The sequence below is a fragment of the Ostrea edulis genome, chromosome 3, assembly GCF_947568905.1.
Source record: "Ostrea edulis chromosome 3, xbOstEdul1.1, whole genome shotgun sequence".
Lineage (NCBI taxonomy): Eukaryota > Metazoa > Mollusca > Bivalvia > Ostreida > Ostreidae > Ostrea > Ostrea edulis.
Window position 1 is genome coordinate 10,279,522 of NC_079166.1, and position 27,500 is coordinate 10,307,021.

General features: G+C 35.3%; 2 protein-coding genes across 3 annotated transcripts in view; both read right to left on the reverse strand.

Annotated features, from left to right (window-relative positions):
• Window positions 1-758: 758 nt before the first annotated feature.
• LOC125676124 (T-complex protein 1 subunit theta-like) lies at window positions 759-19,324 on the reverse strand. The gene is made up of 15 exons (XM_056159982.1): window positions 19,224-19,324; window positions 15,630-15,720; window positions 14,807-15,018; window positions 14,139-14,208; window positions 13,254-13,382; window positions 9,067-9,128; window positions 8,843-8,980; window positions 8,472-8,543; window positions 7,860-8,033; window positions 7,238-7,325; window positions 6,810-6,925; window positions 4,837-4,908; window positions 3,354-3,446; window positions 2,274-2,345; window positions 759-1,320 (listed from the first exon to the last, which is right to left on the reverse strand). Exons 1-15 carry the CDS (start codon window positions 19,281-19,283, stop codon window positions 1,048-1,050), a joined length of 1,722 nt encoding a protein of 573 aa, XP_056015957.1. The 5' UTR covers window positions 19,284-19,324; the 3' UTR covers window positions 759-1,047.
• Window positions 19,325-23,365: 4,041 nt separating this feature from the next.
• Window positions 23,366-27,500, reverse strand: part of LOC125676126 (NAD-capped RNA hydrolase NUDT12-like) — a 12,662-nt gene continuing 8,527 nt past the window's right edge. For both annotated transcript variants that reach the window (XM_048914031.2, XM_048914032.2), the window contains exons 5-7: window positions 27,493-27,500; window positions 25,039-25,190; window positions 23,366-23,775 (exon numbers count right to left, since the gene is read on the reverse strand). The exon at window positions 27,493-27,500 is cut by the window's right edge and continues 136 nt beyond it. In XM_048914031.2, coding sequence (XP_048769988.2) covers window positions 23,611-23,775; window positions 25,039-25,190; window positions 27,493-27,500 — 325 coding nt within the window. In that variant the 3' untranslated portion in view covers window positions 23,366-23,610. The remainder of the gene's footprint in view (window positions 23,776-25,038; window positions 25,191-27,492) is intronic.

Consider the following 27,500-nt stretch of genomic DNA (forward strand, 5'->3'; position numbering starts at 1 on the left):
GGATAAGGACATATGATGTGAAATACAAACCTGTGAATTTTCTTGTGCAATTGAAGGCCTAACAATTAAAAATTGGAGCACTTAAAGACATGCTGTTTGGAGCCCTTTTGTAAAGAAATTTCAGGGTGAACCTCTGGCATAAAATTTTCCTTGGCATGTTTTACATGAAATAACACAATCGCTTCATGAAAAGTATGCCTACATGAATTCGAAGCATTGCAGTTCATACCCTGATGTATTTTCAGAAATGAAATTCAGTTTTTATATTCACATTCTTCTTTCATTTCTGTCCGAATTCCCAGCCATTAAAATACACATGTAGATGTGTAACATTTATCATGATTCATATGCACATTGTTCACAGCTGCTTCACATTCAGAAGGAAACAGCTGTTATTGAGTTGGTAGATATCCAAGACAAAAAGAGTGGAAACGTAAACAAATATACCTTGTGTGATTTTGTCATTTTAGAATAAACACTGTATGCTGAAGTACTTATTTAAAATAAATCTCTGAAGAAAACAGCAAGGCAAACAAACTTGTTTACCTCAAACTTAAGCAGGTGGTTGCAATCCAGCTTCCAACCTGATTATCCCCCTTCTCCATCCCACATAACAAACTTTCTACAGACATCTTATTTTCATAGAGCCGATATAATAATGATAATAAATAAAAAATGCCGTCTAGAACAAAAATGTCTGGATATAAAGGAGAAATCCTCAGAAATCAAAGGAAAACTGGTCAAAAAGGGAGGAAAACACCTCACCCCACCTGGAAAAATATCATTTTCTGCCACCTTAGATCAAATCCAGAGTGTTTCATTTTTTCAAAACAGGAGCAAAGCAGAGGATTTCTCTGAAAAGAGGAAAACTCACACCCCTGAATCCTGGAATCAACTTGTCTTGACCATGTTTTGATGTGAACCTGGAGGGAATTACTGCAACCTCTGTGTTATAAAACCTTCATCTGGACATGAGTAAAGAATAAATGAGAAACAACAGGAAGTATTCACATTTCCTAAGTTTTTACCGCCGCTATATTTACCACTTTAAATGATGGGCATTTCCTCCTGAATGTGAACAATGTGCATAGGAATCTTGATAGATAATGACTGGGAATTCCAACAGAAATGGAAGTAAAATGTAAATATATATATATAAAGATTTCTCAAGTGCCTGGCGACCTGGTTTCTTATACTAACCTGGTCTACTTTGAGGACTGTGCAGGCGGCCGTTGTGGCATACTTCATTCCCCAGTATTTGTTGATGTACAGATCCTTAATGTTTGTCTCCAGCGCATCTCTCACCCCAACAGGGACGGACTGCAATTCAACCATATACACTGCACATTATCATGTATAAATGTATCATGCTATATTCAAATTATCAAAAACTATAGTTCATCTCAACATCTACAGGTGAAATATATCATCAGTTCCTTCTCACCTTGTGGAGAATTAGGCTATGGATAATTCTTGTTTGATTAAATGTATTATTCATAGTTTTTTGTTATCCATTGGATTTTACAGGGTGGGGCGATTAGCCCCATGCTTAATATATACCACATAATAAACAGGTATTTTCTGCAGGTGGAAATTTTGCGATCCAATCCCTTTAAGGTATCCAATTATATTCTGCATTTTCAATTTCTGCAGTTCCATTATACCTATCTATATCTACAGGTATACTATATAGTTTGCGATTGTTTTTTTTGGGGGGGGGGGGGGGGGGGGGGGGGAGATTTTTCATATACACTAAAAATGGTAAACCACAAAAAATACCCGTTATAGTGTAAATCAACTTTTATTCACAGCTACTTTATTTTGCAATTCACCTGTGGTAAACTGGTTTGTGGTGGAATTTTCGGATTTTGAATTGTTGGAATCAAGCCTTTTTCATTACATATGACGGACATTCAAGGACTGGTTCGCGACGAGAAATATTTGCGACAATGAGGTTCTTGTTAATCTCGCGAAATTTTCTCGCATGTGAATAAAAGTTGTTTTACAGTATATACATGTACATATAAACCAGTTTAAACTAGACTACACTAGAGTGAATTCAGAATGGCAGTATCACCCACATTCAGTATCCATAAACATATTTCATTAAATCACAAATTCTGCCTCCACCTTAAAATACAACAGGACTAAAGTAACTTTATAATGAGGTGGTATCACTTGCGCTGAATAGTAATAAACAACAAAGATTTCAATTTGAACCTTAATCAAATCAAATAGATGAAATGAATCCTGTTATAATGCCATACACACACCTCCACATCCACGCCCACGCTCTGCTTTCCTTCCTGGTGAGCTGCATACAGTTTGGATAGGATTTCAGTGCCCTGTCAACACAAAAGTGATGTAACTATCTAGACACTGGGTACAGTAAAATACACTTTAATATATCAAAGCACCAGGGTATACCAAACGCGATTCGTTTTAAGTTTGACACGCCTCTAGTTATTTTCCTAACCTTCGCTGCAAGTATAAATTCATTATAAGTATGCCCATTATAACCATGCTTCACTGTATAACCCTCAACATTCAATTCCAAATTATTGCACACAATTAACTATCCTGGCAATGAAGTTCAGTTGTGTATTTACAACCATAAACTTAGATAGGTAAGAAAACTGTCCAGTCAGAAAAGACCTTCCAGTTACAGTAGTCTACAGACACAGGTGTCACATGGACGTACTACTGCAGTATCTAATTAATATTAAAAAAAACCGAAGTCCCTTAACTCCATCACAACAAAACCAATAAATCGGAAAATTGAAAGGGGTTTTCCTCTGCCAAATTCAAGTATTAGGTATAAAATTTATGAAAATATTCCCAAGGAAATTCAAAATCGTGTGTCATAGAATGTGCTGATGGATGGACAGAAATCTGAAAATCGAAAGGGATCTTCCCTCACCCAATCAGAGTTTTACATATATAGATTTACAAAAAACACAGACAGTGCGGTCACCTTATTAACATAAAAAATTTTAAGGACCACAACTCAGTCACAACAAAACTTATAAATCTGAAAATCTAAAGAGGTCTTCCTCTGCCTATCTGTAGTATCATGTATAAACTTTATGAAAATCTTCAGTAATTTCTAGTTATCCCATGTCATAGACAGTGCTGTCATCTTATATATAGGAAATTTCTTTAAGGGCAATAACTCTGTAATGAACAAACCAATAAATCTGAATGTTGCCTGATCCAAGTATATGTATAAACTTTTTGAAAATCTTCCCAATTTAAAGTTGCTCATTGCCATAAAAAGTGCTGATGGACAAAGTGATGACTAGAGGGCACCTGCTATACACCAAGGCCCTGATAACATTTGGAAAAAAATATACCTTTGCTCCAGCATTTTCTGACAGGGCTTTTGGAACAACTTCTAGTGACTCAGCGAACTTCACAATGGAGTACTGCTCGAGGCCTGGACAACTCTGAATGAGACACATAACATACATTTGATATATGAAAGTACACATGCTGTTAGCCATGTACAATATATATTAAAGGACTCAGTATTTGGGAGGGTGTTGATATTAAAGAACTCAGCATTTGAGAGAGTATAGATATTAAAGGACTCAGTATTTGAGGGAGAATTGATATTAAAGGACTCAGTATTTGAGAGAGAATTGATATTTAAGGACTCATATTTGGGAGAGAATTGATATTAAAGGACTCAGTATTAGAGAGAGTACTGAATTAAAAGACTCAGTATTAGAGAGAGTATTGATATTAAAGGACTCAGTATTTGAGAGAGTACTGAATTAAAAGACTAGGTATTTGAGAGAGTATTGATATTGAAGGACTCATATTTGGGAGAGAATTGCTATTATAGGACTCAGTATTTGGGAGAGTACTGAATTAAAGGACTCAGTATTTGAGAGAGTATTGATATTATAGGAGTCAGTATTTGAGGGAGAATTGATATTAAAGGATTCAGTATTTGAGAGAGTACTAATATTAAAAGATTTGTGTATTTGAGAGAGTGTTGATATTATAGGACTCGGTATTTGAGAGAGTACTGATATTATAGGACTCGGTATTTGAAGGAGTATTGATATTATAGGACTCGGTATTTGAGAGAGTACTGATATTATAGGACTCAGTATTTGGGAGAGAACTGATATTGAAGGACTCATATTTGGGAGAGAATTGATATTGAAGGACTCATATTTGGGAGAGAATTGACATTAAAGGACTCATATTTGGGAGAGTACTGAATTAAAGGACTCGGTATTTGAGAGAGAATTGATATTATAGGACTCGGTATTTGGGAGAGTACTGATATTACAGGACTCAGTATTTGAGAAAGTATTGATATTATAGGAATCAGTATTTGAGGGAGAATTGATATTAAAGGACTCAGTATTTGAGAGAGTACTAATATTAAAAGATTTGTGTATTTGAGAGAGTATTGATATTATAGGACTCGGTATTTGAGAGAGTACTGATATTATAGGACTCGGTATTTGAAGGAGTATTGATATTATAGGACTCGGTATTTGAGAGAGTACTGATATTATAGGACTCAGTATTTGGGAGAGAACTGATATTGAAGGACTCATATTTGGGAGAGAATTGATATTGAAGGACTCATATTTGGGAGAGAATTGACATTAAAGGACTCGGTATTTGGGAGAGTACTGATATTACAGGACTCAGTATTTGAGAGAGTACTGATATTAATGGACTCGGTATTTGAGAGAGTACTGATATTAAAGGACTCTGTATTTGAGAGAGTACTGATATTATAGGACTCAGTATTTGAGAGAGTATTGATATTATAGGACTCGGTATTTGAGGGAGAATTGCGTAACGACTTACCTCTCCGAAAGTACTAATTTGTTTCGCCAGCTCTATTTCTGTGGCACCAGCCCCTGGGACCATTCTGGGATCCTGCAACATGACAAACATGTAGTTAACACTGACTTCTCCATGACAAACATGTAGTTAACACTGACTTCTCCATGATAAACATGTAATTAACACTGACTTCTATATGACAAACACGTAGTTAATACTGACTTCTCCATGACAAACATGTAGTTAACACTGACTTCTCCATGACAAACATGTAGTTAACACTGACTTCTCCATGACAAACATGTAGTTAACACAGTAACTTCTCCATGACAAACATGTAGTTAACACTGACTTCTCCATGACAAACATGTAGTTAACACTGACTTCTCCATGATAAACATGTAGTAACACTGACTTCTCCATGACAAACATGTAGTTAATACTGACTTCTATATGACAAACATGTAGTTAACACTGACTTTCCCATGACAAACATGTAGTTAACACTGACTTCTCCATGACAAACATGTAAGTAACACTGACTTCTCCATGACAAACATGTAGTTAACACTGACTTTCCCATGACAAACATGTAGTTAACACTGACTTCTCCATGACAAACATGTAATTAACACTGACTTCTCCATGACAAACATGTAGTTAACACAGTAACTTCTCCATGACAAACATGTAGTTAACACTGACTTCTCCATGACAAACATGTAGTTAACACTGACTTCTCCATGATAAACATGTAATTAACACTAACTTCTCCATGACAAACATGTAGTTTACACTGCAACTTCTCCATGACAAACATGTAGTTAACACTGACTTCTCCATGACAAACATGTAGTTAACACTGACTTCTCCATGACAAACATGTAGTTAACACTGACTTCTCCATGACAAACATGTAGTTAACACTGTAACTTCTCCATGCTAGGAGTAACTCAGTTCTCAACAAGAGGTACTGTGAGCAATGCTCCCTAAGAATACCCCCCGCTTACCCCAATCTCCCAAAGGGTGTTGGTAATAGGTATAAACTACCTCTTTTCTGAGTGTAAAAAACAAATGGCATGACAAACCGAACCATATTGCTACTTCGATGTCCAGTGCACATGACCTTTGACCCCAAAATCGACAGGGAACATCTTCATCCCATGGGTAGTCCATAGGTATGATATGGTGACAGTAGGATGAAAGGATAACGCTTTATAGCCTGGAAACCATATTGCTACTTCGATGTCCAGTGCATTTGACCTTTGACCTTTTGACCCCAAAATCGATAGGGAACATCTTCATCCCATGGGTAGTCCATATGTATGATATGGTGACTGTAGGTGGAAAGGATAACGCTTTATAGCCCGGAAACCATATTGCTACTTCGATGTCCAGTGCGCTTAACCTTTGACCTTTTCACCCCAAAATCGATAGGGAACATCTTCATCCCATGGGTAGTCCATATATATGATATGGTGACGGTAGGTGGAAAGGATAATGCTTTAGAGCCCGGAAACCATTGCGTCTACAGACGGACGGATGGACAACCCGATTCCAGTATACCCCCCCCCCCACAACTTGTTGCGGGGGTATAATAAAGCATTTCATATCTTACAGATTCATTACTTGTTCAATAACAGTGACCCGAATAAATACCATAGTTTAACATGAAATCCAACACTTCATTTAAATACATGTATTTATCATTGCTACAAAATATAAATACTGCCATTTAACCAAAGTTTGTTGGCATCAAATTTCATGTATTTTTCAAACAGTAGTGTCTCATTGCCTTTTTACTTTTTGATAAAGATAAACCAAATATTGTACATTGCTGATCACATGATTTTGATGTCTGCAACAACAACAAAAAACAATGAAAATTTATATTCAACAAAAAAAATGACGGAACCCTAGTATTCTGCAGATACATTGTAATGCTGACTTTAATAAAGTCATATCTCTTCATGAGAAACACCACAGCTAGATACCTTGGTCAGAGCTTTGAACGTGTTGACGCCATCGTCTATTGCTCGCTCTATATCATCAATCACATTGTCTGTGGACCCTCGGATCATTATTGTGGCCACAGCACTCTCTTCTGCCTCTGTAAAAGTACAAAAGCTGTTCTCTGATCAATCTCATTCAACTAAATTCTTCAAAATGTTGATATTATTTCGTCCTGGTTGATCATACTTGCAGAATGAACGCTAGTTACTAAATTTGTAAATATAGTGCAATTGAAATGCTTTAATTAAATACCAGTAATATACATTTTACATTCTAAATCTGAGCAGAGGATTAGGATTGCCAAATCAGCATATACATTCTAATCAAACCGGCAGTAGTCAACAGGAATTGTAATGGAATATATTCTCGAACACAGATATATTTGTAAATGAGATTTACATTAACTTACTTTGTCTGAAGACAATAACAGCAGTGTCTCCGATCTCATCTATATATACATTGTCACAGTAGCCAGCCTCATCTGCCGTGGGTGGGGTCTGAGAAAGTCACAAGAAATTTATATGTAATACACACGCAGTAATAATAACCATTCGCGCAGCTACCAGATTTGAATTTTACCTATCCCAAAATCCCATCCTACAATGAATTTTTACCTATCCCAAAATCCCACCCCCAATGAACTTTACCTATCCCATGATCCCGACCCCAATAACCTTTGCCTATCCCATTATCCAAACCCCTGCATTTTTTTTTTTACTAATCCCAAAATCAAATTTCTAAATAATTTTACTTATCCTATCCTCCAATAAATTTAACTTATCCCATGATCCCATTCCTCAATAAATATATATCCATCAATAATATACCAGATTTGGGTATTTAAATCAATAATATACCAGATCTGGGTATTTAAATCAATAATCTACCAGATTCAAGTACATCAGTAACAAAATGATTTCCAAAGAACAAAAACAGAGATTTCTACAATGTAAATCTGGTTCTGATCTGTTACAACCATACCATACGTTAGAACAGAACTAAATGTATTGAGTAAAAGTCTGGTAACTTACAATCCTAGGTAAAGGCGTGGCTCCTACAGAACGACACAGACGTCGCAGATCCCACTTGGACATCAAACGCACCACCATGAGTTTGTATTTGTTACAGTAATGCTGAGCCAGCTCCCCGACCTTACCCCCTGACACCACCACAGTGCAGCCGGACTCGGCAATGCCCTTAATTTGCTGTGGACACAAACATTTGAATTTTAAAAATCAAGTTATGAATCTTTTGTAGGAACTTTATAAGGTATAATGTTAAAAAATAAACAAATATAAAAAAAACACATTGAGAATCTTGGTAATTGCACTACTGACAATAAATTCTTGATCCCTGAAATGTTCTACTTTACCAGTTGAACAATAAGCGAATGATGAACAAATGAAGTGCTGGGGATGAACAATTTCGATTTGTTTTAAAACGCATTTTGTCATATCCAATGATTTCATAATATGTTTTAAAACTACATGGAATGAAAATCATTTTGGTGTAAACTTGAATTCGATAAAACGTGTTCACTGTAACCATATATTACTGTAAACAGTATATTAATGTAACCATGTTTTACTGTATACAGTATATTGTATCGAGTGTATTAATCCACCATTTCCTGTCTCACTAACCTCCTCCACTTGGTTCTCCTCTCCCTTACTGAAATTCATCAGTTCTTCAGCACTTGTTATCTTTATTGTTCCCTATAATAAAACATCATGGCATCTATAAAAGCACTGTCAGACTACATGTATGTACATCATCGAAACGCTAATCTCAGTCATAAGTCTGTTCTAAAACTATGAAAATCATTGTTCAACTTTTGAAAATCAAAACGGGGTAAACCCGGGGCATAAACACGAACAAGTACATGTAACTAGCAGAATTTCCTGTTGGAAAAGCAGACTGCTACTGGTATGCTACAACATGGTATATAATATTCCTACAGTGAAGAGAAGCACCTTCAACAAATTATGACACAGCCATTACTACGTAATCTGACCTTTGTCTCTGTTTGCAGAACATCCAGGGGACAGGAGTACACAGCGATTTTACATTTCTCAGCCTTCGTGACGTCTCCCTCTACGTTTCTTTTGAACACCATTCCCTGAATAACTTCTGATTGATGAACACCTGACCCCTACAACATTCATTCAAGGTCAAAACTCAACAGCATTTTTCTGGGAACACAAAAAGTATCTTTTACGTGAATGTGTTCTAACTTACCAGAATTTTGGACACTCGAACATTGTCCACATTAAATTGCAGCTTTTGTGAGAGGACAGACTCTAAAAAACAACAACAAGTCTATGATGCACACAGTCTAAAATCGGCAAAATTTTATCCTCATGTGAAAAATATTTACCATAATCTAATGTAACTATAATAATATTGTGAACCAATCAATTGACTTAAATGCTGTATGCATGGTGTAATGTTGTCAAATTGGTTGAAAATCAACTGATTAATCAGCAACATCAGTTGACTGTAACACGCATGATCGGCCAATAATCAAATTGGTTACCAATTGTCTGGAATGGGTACTAGATTTTATGTTTAGTGACGTAATTCTAAAACAATATCACTTCAGCATTATTGTTCTAATAAAGATTAAATCTTACATACAGTATTCTGTCCATGCATAATCATTTCAAGTGTTTAAATGTTGATTACAAAAGGAAAGCACACATTTTAACATGAGTAACATTTACTAGATCTAGAAATTAAAACCACTGACAAAATGAGATCAAGATCAGACTTTCTTGTCACATAATCAAGAAATAGTCTTGAAACAGTCTTTAAACCAAAGTGTCTCCAAATAGTTTGATTTTACTTTGCTATCATGATCATTCAACAGTTGCTAACTTTCAATTTCATTGTGGCTTTCTGTTTCTGCCATTTTGATTTGCAAATAAACATTGAGAAACCAGATGGAATAAATCTATGTGTATTCTGTAATAAATGAAATGGCTAGACTACCAACAGATCAACAAGCAAATGGAGAGACTGATTTAATCACTGATGGATGTACAGTATTTACAACAGGCATATGGAGAGACTGATTTAATCACTGACGGATGTACAGTATTTACAACAGGCATATGCAGAGACTGATTTAATCCCTGACAGATGTACAGTATTTACAACAGGCATATGGAGAGACTGATTTAATCCCTGACAGATGTACAGTATTTACAACAGGCAAATGGAGAGACTGATTTAATCCCTGACAGATGTACAGTATTTACAACAGGCATATGGAGAGACTGATTTAATCCCTGACAGATGTACAGTATTTACAACAGGCATATGGAGAGACTGATTTAATCCCTGACAGATGTACAGTATTTACAACAGGCATATGGAGAGACTGATTTAATCCCTGACAGATGTACAGTATTTACAACAGGCATATGGAGAGACTGATTTAATCCCTGACAGATGTACAGTATTTACAACAGGCATATGGAGAGACTGATTTAATCCCTGACAGATGTACAGTATTTACAACAGGCAAATGGAGAGACTGATTTAATCCCTGACAGATGTACAGTATTTACAACAGGCAAATGGAGAGACTGATTTAATCCCTGACAGATGTACAGTATTTACAACAGGCAAATGGAGAGACTGATTTAATCCCTGACAGATGTACAGTATTTACAACAGGCAAATGGAGAGACTGATTTAATCCCTGACAGATGTACAGTATTTACAACAGGCAAATGGAGAGACTGATTTAATCCCTGACAGATGTACAGTATTTACAACAGGCAAATGGAGAGACTGATTTAATCCCTGACAGATGTACAGTATTTACAACAGGCATATGGAGAGACTGATTTAATCCCTGACAGATGTACAGTATTTACAACAGGCAAATGGAGAGACTGATTTAATCCCTGACAGATGTACAGTATTTACAACAGGCATATGGAGAGACTGATTTAATCCCTGACAGATGTACAGTATTTACAACAGGCATATGGAGAGACTGATTTAATCCCTGACAGATGTACAGTATTTACAACAGGCATATGGAGAGACTGATTTAATCCCTGACAGATGTACAGTATTTACAACAGGCATATGGAGAGACTGATTTAATCCCTGACAGATGTACAGTATTTGCAACAGGCATATGGAGAGACTGATTTAATCCCTGACAGATGTACAGTATTTACAACAGGCATATGGAGAGACTGATTTAATCCCTGACAGATGTACAGTATTTACAACAGGCAAATGGAGAGACTGATTTAATCCCTGACAGATGTACAGTATTTACAACAGGCAAATGGAGAGACTGATTTAATCCCTGACAGATGTACAGTATTTACAACAGGCAAATGGAGAGACTGATTTAATCCCTGACAGATGTACAGTATTTACAACAGGCATATGGAGAGACTGATTTAATCCCTGACAGATGTACAGTATTTACAACAGGCATATGGAGAGACTGATTTAATCCCTGACAGATGTACAGTATTTACAACAGGCATATGGAGAGACTGATTTAATCCCTGACAGATGTACAGTATTTACAACAGGCATATGGAGAGACTGATTTAATCCCTGACAGATGTACAGTATTTACAACAGGCATATGGAGAGACTGATTTAATCCCTGACAGATGTACAGTATTTACAACAGGCAAATGGAGAGACTGATTTAATCCCTGACAGATGTACAGTATTTACAACAGGCATATGGAGAGACTGATTTAATCCCTGACAGATGTACAGTATTTACAACAGGCATATGGAGAGACTGATTTAATCCCTGACAGATGTACAGTATTTACAACAGGCATATGGAGAGACTGATTTAATCCCTGACAGATGTACAGTATTTACAACAGGCAAATGGAGAGACTGATTTAATCCCTGACAGATGTACAGTATTTACAACAGGCAAATGGAGAGACTGATTTAATCCCTGACAGATGTACAGTATTTACAACAGGCAAATGGAGAGACTGATTTAATCCCTGACAGATGTACAGTATTTACAACAGGCAAATGGAGAGACTGATTTAATCCCTGACAGATGTACAGTATTTACAACAGGCATATGGAGAGACTGATTTAATCCCTGACAGATGTACAGTATTTACAACAGGCATATGGAGAGACTGATTTAATCCCTGACAGATGTACAGTATTTACAACAGGCAAATGGAGAGACTGATTTAATCCCCGACAGATGTACAGTATTTACAACAGGCATATGGAGAGACTGATTTAATCCCCGACAGATGTACAGTATTTACAACAGGCATATGGAGAGACTGATTTAATCCCTGACAGATGTACAGTATTTACAACAGGCATATGGAGAGACTGATTTAATCCCTGACAGATGTACAGTATTTACAACAGGCATATGGAGAGACTGATTTAATCCCCGACAGATGTACAGTATTTACAACAGGCATATGGAGAGACTGATTTAATCCCCGACAGATGTACAGTATTTACAACAGGCATATGGAGAGACTGATTTAATCACCGACAGATGTACAGTATTTACAACAGGCATATGGAGAGACTGATTTAATCCCCGACAGATGTACAGTATTTACAACAGGCAAATGGAGAGACTGATTTAATCCCCGACAGATGTACAGTATTTACAACAGGCATATGGAGAGACTGATTTAATCCCCGACAGATGTACAGTATTTACAACAGGCATATGGAGAGACTGATTTAATCCCAGACACATGTACAGTATTTACAACAGGCATATGGAGAGACTGATTTAATCCCCGACAGATGTACAGTATTTACAACAGGCATATGGAGAAACTGATTTAATCCCCGACAGATGTACAGTATTTACAACAGGCATATGGAGAGACTGATTTAATCACTGACAGATGTACAGTATTTACAACAGGCATATGGAGAGACTGATTTAATCACCGACAGATGTACAGTATTTACAACAGGCATATGGAGAGACTGATTTAATCCCCGACAGATGTACAGTATTTACAACAGGCAAATGGAGAGACTGATTTAATCCCCGACAGATGTACAGTATTTACAACAGGCATATGGAGAGACTGATTTAATCCCCGACAGATGTACAGTATTTACAACAGGCATATGGAGAGACTGATTTAATCCCCGACAGATGTACAGTATTTACAACAGGCATATGGAGAGACTGATTTAATCCCTGACAGATGTACAGTATTTACAACAGGCATATGGAGAGACTGATTTAATCCCTGACAGATGTACAGTATTTACAACAGGCATATGGAGAGACTGATTTAATCCCTGACAGATGTACAGTATTTACAACAGGCATATGGAGAGACTGATTTAATCCCTGACAGATGTATTCACCACAGGCACAGTGGAGTGACTGTGATCTACACACAGATAGAAGTACTTACGACAGGCTTCAGCGATGAGACCTGCAATGAAGTCCTCGTTGCCGTATTGCTTGCTCATGACTGATGTTTTGATGGCTGACACTATGCCCTCTTTGTCCCTAAGGTTCTTCTGCTCTCCACAAACAAGTCCTAAAACAAAGACAACAGCTAGCTGACTGTACGTAAATATTAACATATGACGGTTACTACACACACATACACGTCACCGTACAACACCGGTGTCTGCAGAATTCTCCTAACTCATTTTCAACTGTGGCAGGTGATAAAGGAAACTTTTAATAATGTAAACTTTGTTAATCAAAATGAACAAAAATGAGCTCAATGGCATGGGTAAGCACTAAGACTAATCTGCAAGCATCAAAAGGTGTTGCTGATGTATAAAACATAGGAGCTACAAAGTTGGACTCAAATCTGTTAGCTTGGAACCAAAACGTTTTTGTTGTTAAAGGTATGTGATGAAAACAATATTCTGGGCATGATTGTAGGCAATAATATAGGGAGTTTGTTCATGTACCAAGACCCAGAAAACACCAGGAAAACCCTGTGTGTGTGATTTCTTTTTAACCAAATGGTATTTGTAATGCAATGTCGTATGATGACTTTACAGTTGATTTTTTTCAAAACATAAGCAGATCCATCTCTTTATAAAAAACTTTGACTTACAGTGTAGATTTTTTCCCTATACATGATTGAAATCTTACAACACTATTACTGTATCGCCATCCCAAAATTTTCATATATGAAAAGAAAATCTATCATAGCCGTGGTATATGAACAATTTCCAATGGAACATACGATAACACAAACAAAGAAAACGAAAAGTATTATCTAGTTACAGTAGATCCTCCAACTTTTATACAATTTCTACTCTGAAATTTTGTTTACCTGGGAGGATATCCAGGGCTTTCTTCAGCGCTTGTTCATATCCCTCGGTGACTTCTGTGACTGACAGTCCCTGATGTGAAATAAAAACAGCTTTTTGTATTTCATTATATACTAATTTAGCAGCTTTGTATGAAGACATGAATCTACAAAACATTAAACATAAAAGAAAGTCTAGTCAATGTGTTTACAGTCCACACAATGTGAAACCTGTCTAATCCGACATGTAGCGGGAGTAAAATGTAATGGCAGAATACACAAGCTTTTAGATGACACACAACATAAAATTATAATTTACAATTATGGGGACAGATTATAAAAAGACACAAATTATACAGAGACACAGATTATGCAGGTGCTCGATTAGTCAGGTTTAACTGTATAGACAAAACCTGCACTGACCAAGCCGTAACAAACTGGTAATAGACAGAAGTGCCTGTAAATTTACAAATGTTTATCAACAATGACTAAATTTGTACACATTCTAGTACGAGCACTCTACAAATTCATAACACAAGTTTTAGATTTTCTGGATATATAAACATTCAAATCATGACAATGTTTACTATGTAAATCTTATATTGTACTACTCTTATGTTCAAATCTAAATCTTTGCTCAGCGCCTTTTTCTCACCTTAAGTTTTTATCCCCCAACATTCAACCCTTCTTACCATTCTAATCAACATCTCTGCATTTTCCAGTAGTGCCCCTGCAAATACGAGTACGAAGTTTGTGCCGTCCCCTACTTCCTGTTCCTGTTGCTGGGATGCCATGACCAGCAGTTTGGCTGCTGGATGTTGAACCTCCAACTCCCTTAAGATTGTCGCTGCATCATTTGTGACAAACAGCTTTTCTATGTGATTTATAACCATCTTACTTTGACCTGGGAGAGAATAGATGTTATACATGTATTCAAGTTAGAAATTCCATCATTTTATTTATTAAAATTGATCCTATCATTCCTATGAAATCTTTTCTACATGGTATCATGATACATAACTAGTACTGTCTGATGTATCACAAAGAGTTAAACACTGATTTTTATAAATGTAGAGCTTTATTGAAATGAACAAATCTCTTCTCTCCGATATTTAACTGACAGGGTTTTATCCAGCTTTTAAATGTTACTAACCATTTCATATTGCGGGGAAATTGTTTATAAGAGAACCAGGGATGAGCTAGTTCTCAAGGGTGGGGGGGGGAAGGGTTCAGATTACAGTATCTCAGAACACATGTATAAATCACTTCTGATCATCATTTACATTCTAGCAGAAAATGACTTTAAGTTAGAATATATATCATATATAAAGGATTTTTGTCACACATTCACATAGTATTACAATCATACGTATAGGATATTTCCCCAATTCGAAGTTTTCCCATCACATTTAAAAGGGGAAATATTTAGTTTTTGTCAAAAGGGGAAAGGTACCCTTCTTAAAAAAGGAACCTTGATAATTTCCTGACTTATAGTTGCTCTGATTATCCACTAACCTAAAGGTCCAAATGCTGAACGGGTGGTAGCAGCGAGCTCCTTACAAGCTTCTATATTTCTATACACTGCTTCATCTAAGCCACTGTAGTGCTGCAAAAAAAGAGAAACAAGGATGACAGAGGAATAACGGAGAGGTGTTAAAGAGTCTCTTGCTATTTTTTTCAAAATTGCTTATTCCTTTATAACTAATTCAAAGATCGATATAAAACAAGAGGCCCATGGGCCACATCGCTCACCTGAGTCACCTTGGTCCATATCAGAAGATTTTCCATATCTATTTGCATGTAAAACCGTAGTCCCTATCATGGCCCCAAACCTACCCCTGGAGGCCATGGTTTTTGCAAACTTGAATCTACACTATGTCAGAAAGCTTTCATGTAAATGTGCACTTCTTTGGCCCAATGGTTCTTGAGAAGAAGATTTTTAAAGATTTTTCCTATATATTTGTATGTAAAACTTTGATCCCCTATTGTGGCCCCATCCTACCCCTGGGGGGCATGATTTTAACAAACCTGAATCTGCACTATATCAGAAAGCTTTCATATAAATCTCAGCTTTTCTGGCTTAGTGGTTCTGGGAAGAAGATTTTTCCTATATATTTGTATGTAAAACTATGACCCCCTATTGTGGCCCCATCCGACCCTCGGGGGCCATGATCTTAACAATTTATAATCTGCACTATATCAGGAAGCTTTCATATAAACCTCAGCTTTTCTGGCTCAGTGGATCTTGAGAAGAAGATTTTAAAAGATTTTTCCTATAAATTTGTATGTAAAACTTTGATGCCCCCCTTGAGGCCCCATCCAATCCCCGGGGTCCATGATTTTAACAAACTTGAATCTGCACTATATAAAAAACAAACAAACAAACAACAACAAAAAAAACTTTGACCCCCTATTGTGGCCCCATCCGATCCCCGGGGGCCATGATTTTAACAATTTAGAATCTGTACTATATCAGGAAGCTTTCATATAAATCTCAGCTTTTCTGGCTCAGTGGTTCTTGGGAAGAAGATTTTTAAAGATTTTGCCTATATATTTGTATGTAAAACTTTGACCCCCTATTGTGGCCCCATCCGACCCCCGGGGGCCATGATTTTAACAATTTAGAATCTGCACTACCTAATAAAGCTTATCTATAAATTTCATCTTTTCTGGCCCATTGGTTCTTGAGAAGATGATTTTTTAATGACCCTACCCTATTTTTACCTTTTCTTGATTATCTCCCCTTGGAAGGTGGCCTGGCCCTTTATTTTAACAATTTAGAATTCCCTTTACCTAAGGATGTTTTGTGCCAACTTTGGTTGAAATTGGCCCAGTGGTTGTTGAGAAGAAGTTGAAAATGTGAAAAGTTTACGGACAGACGGACGCCGGAATACGGGTGATCAGAAAAGCTCACATGAGCTTTCAGCTCAGGCGAGCTAAAAAACCACATACACCTCGACAAATTTATTGAAGGCTGAAATATCTCCCAACTGCTTCCATCTCCATTATACTCCATTGAGATTAAAAATTGGTATATTTAAACTGAAGTCAGTAGTCTAAAGTTAAAGAGTATTTCATCTTTCAAAAATTCTTGCTTAAATTCATACAATTAAAATACACATATCTCCGTGTATGTAATAGCAATGGCATTTTTTTTTAACAACAGATATTTCCCGCATATAACAGATACAGTACATATTATGAATCGGTGTAATGGGTTATGAATACCCGTAATATATATATACTGTGTCCATGTATAACTTAAATTTATGCAATGACATTACTGTATAATGTTATGTAAGTTTGCACTCTCCATATACTGTTCCTGTATGTATTACATCTTTATACCTACTGCAGTGTGCGAAACTAACTTTAAAGTCCTATAGACTTTCGGTCCATAGTCATTTTATTTCCTATAGACCACAAAAAATTCCTATAGACCGAAATTTATCGTGCAATATTCAATGTTATTTGAATATAAATAATAGACACAAATTCGGTTTGGTAATTTGTTCATAGATTAGTTTAATTATATTCTTTTTCAATTTCATGCATGTCAAGCTTTTCAATTAGAATTTCGTTTTGTTTTTTCATTTTGTTCCAGCTCATGCTCAGTTTCACTGCCCGATTCTTCATCTAAGTCACATTTACTATGTTTCATTTTCTCATGATTTTCTGCGATTTAGCCTTACTGGAACTTGTTGTACTGACCGCTTTCTGTTTGATTCAAGTGTGTACACCTTCCACATATTTTTAAAACCGTTTAAAAAGGACATTCTGAATTTGCACGAAAATGACGTACATTGAACTTGAATTAAATATCAAATTGACCCACCCACCCCTGTTCAAAATGGAATAATCTGATTCGAATCATTTGTAATTACATTGTGGAACATTTTATTACAGCTAAGGGGTGAACATGAACATTATAGCATGTATACTACATATAAACTGGTCCCACTTCTCATATATGTTTAATAAGCGGCGGAGAACCAGTTTTTTACTCAGAATTCCTATGGACAAATCGGTCTATAGCTAATTTGATCATTATAGACCGACTTGATTTTCTATAGACATTGTCTATCGGTCCATGGTTAATTTCACACACTGCTACTGTACTGCCTGTGTATATATGTGTGTATGTGAATCCAATGAGCCATATGGCTCACAGAAATAAAGAAACTGAAACACAAATTAAAAAAACAACTATTTTTCACTTACTCACTAATTCAAGGGTCTAGACAATTGAAACTTTCCAGATCAAAGTTTGCATAAAGATATACAAACATATGCTAATATATAATCAAACCTTGTTTATCATTTGAAATAATTTCTGATGGCCTTATCTAGTGGACTTTTGATTTCTAAAGTGTAAACCTCATTTTTTGTGATGATTTAAAATATCTCAGGTCTTCAAGAATCAAGAATAAGACAATATCATGATATTAGTCAATTCAAGTATCATAAAAATCAACAGAATTTCATAATTAATAGCGTGAATTCTAGTTTAGAAGTGTTGAACATTAGAACCCTTAACAATAATTCATATAACATGTATAACAGGCATTGATTTCTTCACATTCAGTAAATGTCATTTACTAAAAACACACAACATGATTTTATTTAGTGAACACTTGAAACGGATAAAATTCGAGGAATTCCAAATTTAAGAAATATATTATAGTATGTTACTTATTTTCAGACCATAAAAATGTAGTAAGTTAATGGACTGTACAAAATCCATGAAAAATATATTCATTCCATTGTTATTTGTGATACAAAGGGAAATAACTTTCAAGTCCCGACAACATGTACATAATAAATCAGATCCGACCCAAAAGAAATGACGAGGATAATATTTTGCAATTTAATTCTACTATAGAATCTAATTGAAGAAAATCACTCTGATCTACTCAGTAGAAAGATTGCGTTTAATTTTCATGTTAACGAACATTCCAGAAAACACAAACACAAGCATGGGAGTCACATGGTCATCAAAACAAATCCTCGTTTGAAACGGTAAAAGTTTGCCCATGATAATCAAATACGTAAATAGATGAAATGCATATTGGGGAACATTTCTTTCATTTAAAATATGAATTTAATTACCTTGGCTCCGTCTTTGAGCATTTGGGCAAAGCCCGGTGCCTTGGGAACGTGCATCGCCATGTTTGTCGATTTGTGAAGACTTGCTGTTTAATTTCCAAATACCGAGCCCGATCTAAATTGAGGTAAGCTAGCTCATTACACTTATAATTTTTTATTCAATGGCTCGTTAAAACACCTCTTATGAAGTAAGCTTTCACTATCTAAAGTGATACAAGATCTCAAATATTTAATATGAATATTCTGTGATTTATCCCAGAATGATAAAAAGGGTACTTTGTTTGCAAATAAGATACTCTATCTAGACGGCTATGATTTAATGCATAATACGACATATCTAACAAAACATGCCTAAACGACTCAGATAGGCGTCCTAATTTTTTAAATAAGAAAATATCTATGAAAATTGAAACCGTTATTTGCTATTATTTTTTAAATGTACGGATAAAATCTTCAAAAAACATGTCAATTAGAAAAAAAGATATATCAGTGAAATATATCTTAGAACGAAATTGAAATGTAATGGTCAAATTTCGGAAATATTACGATTTTTCTAATTTGAACCAAGCCCGATCGGAATTACAAAAAAAGTAGTCATAGAGAACATTAATTGTATATCAGAAAACTACATTCCCTTGATATAAAATGATTTACAGATTAAACGAATTTATAAAGGAAACCGACTAATTTCTTGATGAATGTACAGGCACTTATATCGCTTGGGGCCTAATTACTATGTATAAGAGTACTCTTATACATAGTAATATTAGGCCCCAAGCGATATAAGTGCCTGTGGATGAATGTGCATAGAATAAGCAACAATATGATTATTTAGTATTTTCTATCAATTTTGATCGGGATCGGTACTTTTTTTCTCTAGTTTGTATTTTAGTGATTATATCTAAAATTTTATCATTTCGTTTCAATTTATTTTCATAATTATATTTCTTCGATATATCTCTTTTCTAATTGACACGTTGTTTTGTTGTTTGTTTGTTTGTTGTTGTTTTTTTTTTGGATTTTTTTTTTTTTTTTTTTTTTGGTTTTGTTTTTAAAAAATACTTACAAATAACGTTTTCAATTCTCACAAATATATTTTTCTAAAAAAAAAATTGGATTTTTATCTGAATCTTTTAGGCATGTTTATTACATATTCGATTATATCATGCACCAAATCACAGCAAAATTTAGACTGAAGAATCTCTTATTTGCAAACAGAACACTTTTTTATCATTCCGGGAAAAGGGTGAAAAGTAGATAATATATGTACAACAATATTTTGAAATTGAAAAATTTAGAATTTACTTAGTCAAATGTATTTACATGTAGTCAAAAAATGCAGTTTTAGTAGAAAGCATTGGGGGGGGGGGGGGTTATAAAATCCCTGCTGGACTCGAACCTGCGATCTACAGCGCAGCTCAGTCGACGTGCTAACTAACTCAGCCGGACATTACTTTAAAATGAATAGACAAATATTGCTGATATCTATATTTTGAACGTTTTATTTATTTATTTTCCTAAAGACACAGTGAATTTTAAATCTTTGTATAAATCAAATCTGATATCTCTGAGGATCCAACAATCAAAATATTGAGACGAAGTATGAAGCTACCAATTAATACAGTGTAGTTTATGAAACCAGTCTTTCCGGGCGGGCGACGAATGACAGTCCCATTATAACCGTCTTCAAATGCATGTATATGTAGATTACATTTATAATGAAACGTACTGTATAGAGAGAGCCATGTAAGTCAAGCAAAGGAGCTGGATACGGGGGATCACTATCACTCACTGTATAACTCACAGGGGCTCGGTTGTCAGATATTGAAGTTTTGCATGATTTGTGTCCGAATAATAAATTATATGAACAAAATCCACCACCAAAATCCATTTTTTTTTTCTTCGTGGTTTTAAAAAAGGTGTATCATGTGTACATTATTTTTTAAGGTACATGTACACACGAGGACATAGCAAAAAACTGACAAAGAGTACACTGTCGCTTAAATATCAGAAAGTACTCGTTTGACTTGAGGGTAGTGAATGAGTGGAACGGATTGCCAGATCGGGTAGTGTGTGCCACAGATACCATCTGTTGATTTCACGGTATTATCACGTGATATATATTTTGAAAGGACTACCTTTATCCACTGGTCCCCCCCCCCCCCCCCCCCCCCCCCCCCCCCCCCCGTATAGTAATGAGTTGTACGAAACGCCTCCATTGCGTGCGTGCATTTTTTCTTTCAAAATAAAATTAACCTCAACGTTTAACCATTATCTACCCCCCCCCCCCCCACCCCTCTACATTTAACGCTCTTCTAGCCATCTACTTAGCCAGCTACGCCAGCTTTTGATCTCTTGGTCGCAAATGTAACAGGAAGTGTTAGAAGACAACGTACAGACGTAGCTCACCGGGAAATATCGTGACTTTAACTATACCCTATCCCCCTTTGTTAAAAAAGTCAAGGTTAAAGTTTTCCCCCTCGCCAGGGTCATGACAGTACCGTAGCTCTCCAGACATTCGTGCCGGCGAGCTAACAAAGGACAATCACGAACGCCGTGTTTCTACAGTCTTCCCAGTTTATATTCCGCGATCTTGTATAATTATCCCCAGCTCATTACTGTATGTTGTTATAAGAATTCAGACATTACAAAGTCATCGTCGCACGCCACGGCTGAAGTGTATGCTCCTCTTCCCTTTCACCCGTGGCTCTCTGTGTGACAATTTCTTCGTTTCTCATAAACAGGGAAGAGGAGCGTATGTTTCAGCCGTGGCGTGCGACGATGATACAAATCATCAATGCTGATTTGTACATAATTCAGTTAAAATTTTGACTTGCTACTTAAGGCCAATTCAACTTAATTAGTAGATTATCATCCAGGGTCACAAAAAAATATGGGGCGGGTGGGAGGAATTTATCGAGAGAAAAAAATTAATGACAAAAGCATCACACAAAGTGTTAATCAAGTTAACATTCAGAGAATCCTTGGTAGAAGATATTAAACAAACATTCTGTGACTTTAATCACTCATGTCACCGGGAAGCAAGTTTGTTTGAAATCGTAATTTTTGGGAATTAAAAAAATCGGGGCGGGTGGGGATGATAATCTATCTATTAATTTTAATTGGCTTAACTGTAATACACACACACACACACACACACACACAGAGAGAGAGAGAGAGAGAGAGAGAGAGAGAGAGAGAAAGAGCAAGTCCAAATGAGTTTGAACATATACAGATTTTCAACGCAATCTTGTTATGTCTGCATGCACCAGTCCCATGTGGCTAGCATTGTACATTTACTATAGTCAAGGAAAATTATATTCAAAATATATTGTACATATACTGCACATGCCCAGTGTGACTACTCTTACACTGATTTAATTGAAATTAATTCCATCAGTTGAGTAGATATTCTCTTGTTTATTTGCCAAAATGACTGAGAAAATTACAAAACTTGTTCTAAGGTGTTGGGATTTGACAAATGTTTGAGTTGATGATCATCATTTATTGTAATGTCAAAGATAACTAGTACTAAATAATGTCATTTAATGACATCACGAAAACGCTTGGCTGCTTTAAATATATATTTATGAAAGAATTCATGATCAAGTATGTAATTAACCTGGTTAGTGCGAGCTAGAAAACTGACATGTCAGAAAGGGCCCCACAATGAATATATCCATCTGGTGCCCTACCACTGAACTATCTGATAGGTACAGGGGCGGATCCAGGGATTTTTGAATGGGGTGGGGGGTGTTCTATCATTAATTTTGATTTTCAAAGAGGGTTGGAAGGGAGGGGTCCCGTTCCCACCCTCAAAATGCGGTATTTTTACCTTTTATAGCAAAATCTTCTGACGAAATGATGATTGATCTGTCCTGCAAGTTTTATACTTTTGCATTCCAGGAGAAAACGACAAGATACACTAGTGCAGCTTGACCAATTGAAAGTTTTTCTGCACGTCAATTACATGTATAAATAAAGGCCGCTCTATAGGTTAAAGACTTATTTTTTCTAATCAACTGTAATACCAATCTGGGTCTCTGTATAAATTTTCATGGACATTTGGGCATAAAAAATAAAATAAAACTTCTATTACTCCACACACTGATAGTCTGTGATTAAAACCAAAATTATGTAGCAAATGAAATGTTGCATATTTATTTAAATTTTCATACTGATTACATAAATATACAATTTTTTTGCACTACCCTCATACATGTACAATACATTATAATTTGTATAACAATTTTATATTTTCAGATATAAAACAATTATTTTGATACACAAGCTGGTAATAAATTTTTTTATCACTTGTTTAGATTGATTGAAATATAATCACATCTGAAAGTCTATAACATCACATTTGAAAGACACTTTAACAGGTGCCCTAGAGGTTAGAGTTGGCTGTTTTTCGGACCCAGGACTTGATGATTTGATGAGCTATGGCCTGCTCTGGGGGTACATACAGTCCCTGAGGATGTTGATGGGTCAGCATCTGCACAATTTCTGGTCTCCTAAACCACTGGGCATCCTCCATTTCATCTTCATCAACCTACAATGTGTTGTTTAATCAATTCATCTTTACTAAGTTCAAGTTATAACAATGGTCTTATGAATTAATAAATAAACAAATATATATATATATATAAATATTGTAAATCAGAATGACACATTCCATAAAAAACAATCATTTACTGCAGTAAATGATTGTTTTTTTATGGAATGTGTCATTCTGATTTTCAATATTTATTTACAACTGTGCCGAATCAACTTCTAATATATATATATATATATATATATATATATATATATATATATATATATATATACATGTATAAAATTATATATATACAATACTATATACATGTATATATATAAACTGTATAAAACAGAGAAATTCACTATATTTGGATATCCACTTTCAACTCTACTTGTGGTTGAACTTATGACCTGAACCAATCTAGCAGTGTGTGACCAGTGTGCTTGACCACTCGACCACCTAAGCAAGTAAAATAAAAAAAACTTGCTTTGGATGGAATTCTCGCCACATTGTCAGTGTTACACGGTCATTGAGGATGAACACACATTCACAATATCACATTTATAGGAACAATATCTTTTATATAAAACTTGAGAAACATTGCAAACTAATCACATCTTCTGTATTCACATTACTCAGCAACTCCGCATAATGTACAACTCCCCGCATGTTTTATTGTTTAAGGTAACGACAGCCATGTTTTTTATTTCAGTATATTTATTTCATGTATAATTGTTCTGATGACGATCACCCCATGGTTGAAACATTCTCATGATGTGGTGGTAATCTGTTTCATTTCTTTAAATAATTTTTCAGAAAAGATGTTCTAATAAATATATTATATATATGACATTTCATATGTTTTGATATATGCATTACATATTTTCAAGTACCCAGGGTATATCAAATATGAAACTTAACAGTACAGCTTAATAGGGGCAAGATCAAAAGTTCAATGTCTGACAAAAAACTAAATGGACAAGGTTTTCATCAAGACACCCACCCCACTCTGTATACCCTTTCTACTGTTTATTCAAAAATGAAAACATACATTAAAACTATTAAATGTTCATTAAAATGTAATATTATGTGCTTTTTTACACTTGTTTGTCTTTTTTCCACGATAATAGTGTAATCGATGTTGGATGACAGAAACTTACGGGAGTTTTTTTTAACCTCCCCTAACTATAATTGAAATTTAGATTTTCATCCAATATAGATCTTTTGATGTCGCCTCTTAGAATGCATTGCACAACAGAATATGACTGATCTAACCTTTACATCCTCAGTTTTAGCATAAGCTACAGTTCCCAGCATCAGTGAAGCTGGAAATGGCCAGGGCTGACTGGAGTGGTAGTCCACACGACCTACTTTTACACCACTCTCCTCCTCCACCTCGCGTCGTACTGTGTCCTCGATTGTCTCACCTGAAGTAGAATTGTTCTGATTGAATACTCTCAGTTCAGATGATGATTTTGGTAAATACTGTAGATTCCTAAATATACCCGAGGAATTTATTAACGCACAATTTCACCAGAGGCATCACTCACAAAACAAAAGTACTCATTTTCAATTTTCTGTTGCTAAAATACATGTAAGAACTCTTTATTACCAGACGACACATGGATTCATGTTTACCCGATTTGTCAGATTAATGAGTCATTTTGCCATATTAAGTAGTCACATCATAAAATAAAGAATCTTCAGTGTACCAAAGGAAAGTTTTTTTTGTTTTACTAGCAGTCATATCCAATGTAAGAATGCAGTGGTGGATCCAGTGCCAGCACGCTGGGTACATGCCCTACCCCCACCCCCTAACAAATTGGATCCATTTATGTAGAAATATTTCCAAGAACACTAAAACATACAGGACTTATTTCGTCAGAACTCAGTAGCTTCAGAAGGTTTCACACCCTTTGCCACCATAACTTTGCTCTGAACCCACTGGCCAGTGGGGACTTCAAAACAGCTCCTAGACTCCTTCCTTTTACTGAGTCCTCCCACCCCCAATCCACCCCCTCAAAATTTCTGGATCTGCTACAGGAAAGATTATATATTACTATGACTATCATATACTGCTGAATAGATTTTGTTGGATTTTTAAAGTTTAAATAGTTTCACGTCACAATAGATTATCCAAATGAAAAAAGTTTTCTAGTATGATATTACAAGGCAATTCATGCTAGCTGCAATAATGTAGCCCTATCCGATTTTTTTTTATTCTGACGTTTTCGGGATAGGCCCCCCCCCCCCCCCCCAAAATCGGACAGGGCTACATTATTGCAGCTAATTCATGCATACTTATTATTTGTTGCATATTATCATGTATTTGAAGAAAAATGTTATAGCATATATACATGTCTTTCTGAAGGAGTTCTGAAAGAGTTAACGTTCAAGTAGTTCCACCCTCCTGTGATGTCACAAGATTTCGCAAAGTCAATGATTAAAAAAATTTATGCATGAAAGGAACAATAGTTATTGTAAAAAATCTTGTTAACCATAGAATATTTCAAAAATATTGAATCCAAGGGCAATAACTCTGTTTTTGTTAAATTATTTATCAAGTCCATTATGTGATAGATTTTCTTTAATTTTCACAAACATTTTGTATGTTTTTTAAAGAAACAGTTTCATGAAATTGTTATGAATTCTATTATTATCATTTCAACAAGTTTTTGTGAAATATTGATAAAGCTGTTTAAGGAAAATTGCAATTTTCTGACGTTGATACAGGTATGTGTGTGCTTATTGATAATTTTTTTTTTTTTTAATACCGCAACATTTTTTTTATTGGCTCTTTTTGGACATATATTATCATATAAACAGGATGTTACATGCAACTTCAATATTTCAACAAACATGTTAAATACTGTGTGAAAATTAATAGCAATATTGTATAATTACTTTGAAGATAAAGAGAGACTAGTACATGAAATATGCATAACTAATTCATTTAAGGAAGATACATCTTACATTGAAATTATTTTGTCTTCTATCGTTTTCCATACTTGGTTATAATAATCAAGATTTCTTCTGCCACAATAAATTGATTTTTTAACAAACAGTTTTCTTCTCAAAAATTGCAAAAATATATATAAAGAAAGACCACTGTGCCCTGTATCTGAATTAAACACAAACTGTATATAATATTTAGAAAGCAGTATACAATAATTCAGACTTTCACACTTTTCTTCATAAAATCCAAATATTGATCATTAAATTAATACCGCAACATACTTATTTATCATTTGAAGAATCAACAATCAAATATAAGATTTTATTTGAACCTATAATTCTAGAAGGGTGGAATTACCTTATAAATAGGTGACCAGGCAAGCTGACAGTCAGACACTATAAACTGAGAAAATCAAAATTTTCGAATTCATCAAACCTTTTAATATTTCTGAGCAAATTAACCCATGATGAATCATAATTTTAAGCATGGTTAAATATTTCAATGAATTATGCTTGGGAGTCGTTAAATATTGAAAAAAAGAAATCATTGACTGAAGATTGTTTTATGTTTCGGTCTGATGGTGTCTAGCACTGATGTATAAATTGGCAACATTTTTCTGATATTTGACATCTTCACTAGCCAAGAGTGACGCTTCATGGTGCTCGTCTTTTCACAAAGAAAAAATAGAAACACAGTGGAGCATCACCCTTGGCTAGCGAAGATGGAGATTTGATTAAAACAAACTTCAGTAAATCTATGTCGTACTACCACACCTGGCTCC

Coding starts and splice junctions, on each gene's coding strand:
- LOC125676124 (XM_056159982.1), bottom strand. CDS start 19,283: ATGGCGATGCACGTTCCCAAGGCACCGGGCTTTGCCCAAATGCTCAAA. Junction 8,034..8,471: donor AGGAGAACCAAGTGGAGGAG/GTTAGTGAGACA, acceptor TTGTGTCCACAG/CAAATTAAGGGCATTGCCGA. Junction 1,321..2,273: donor GCGTGGGCGTGGATGTGGAG/GTGTGTGTATGG, acceptor GTTGAATTGCAG/TCCGTCCCTGTTGGGGTGAG.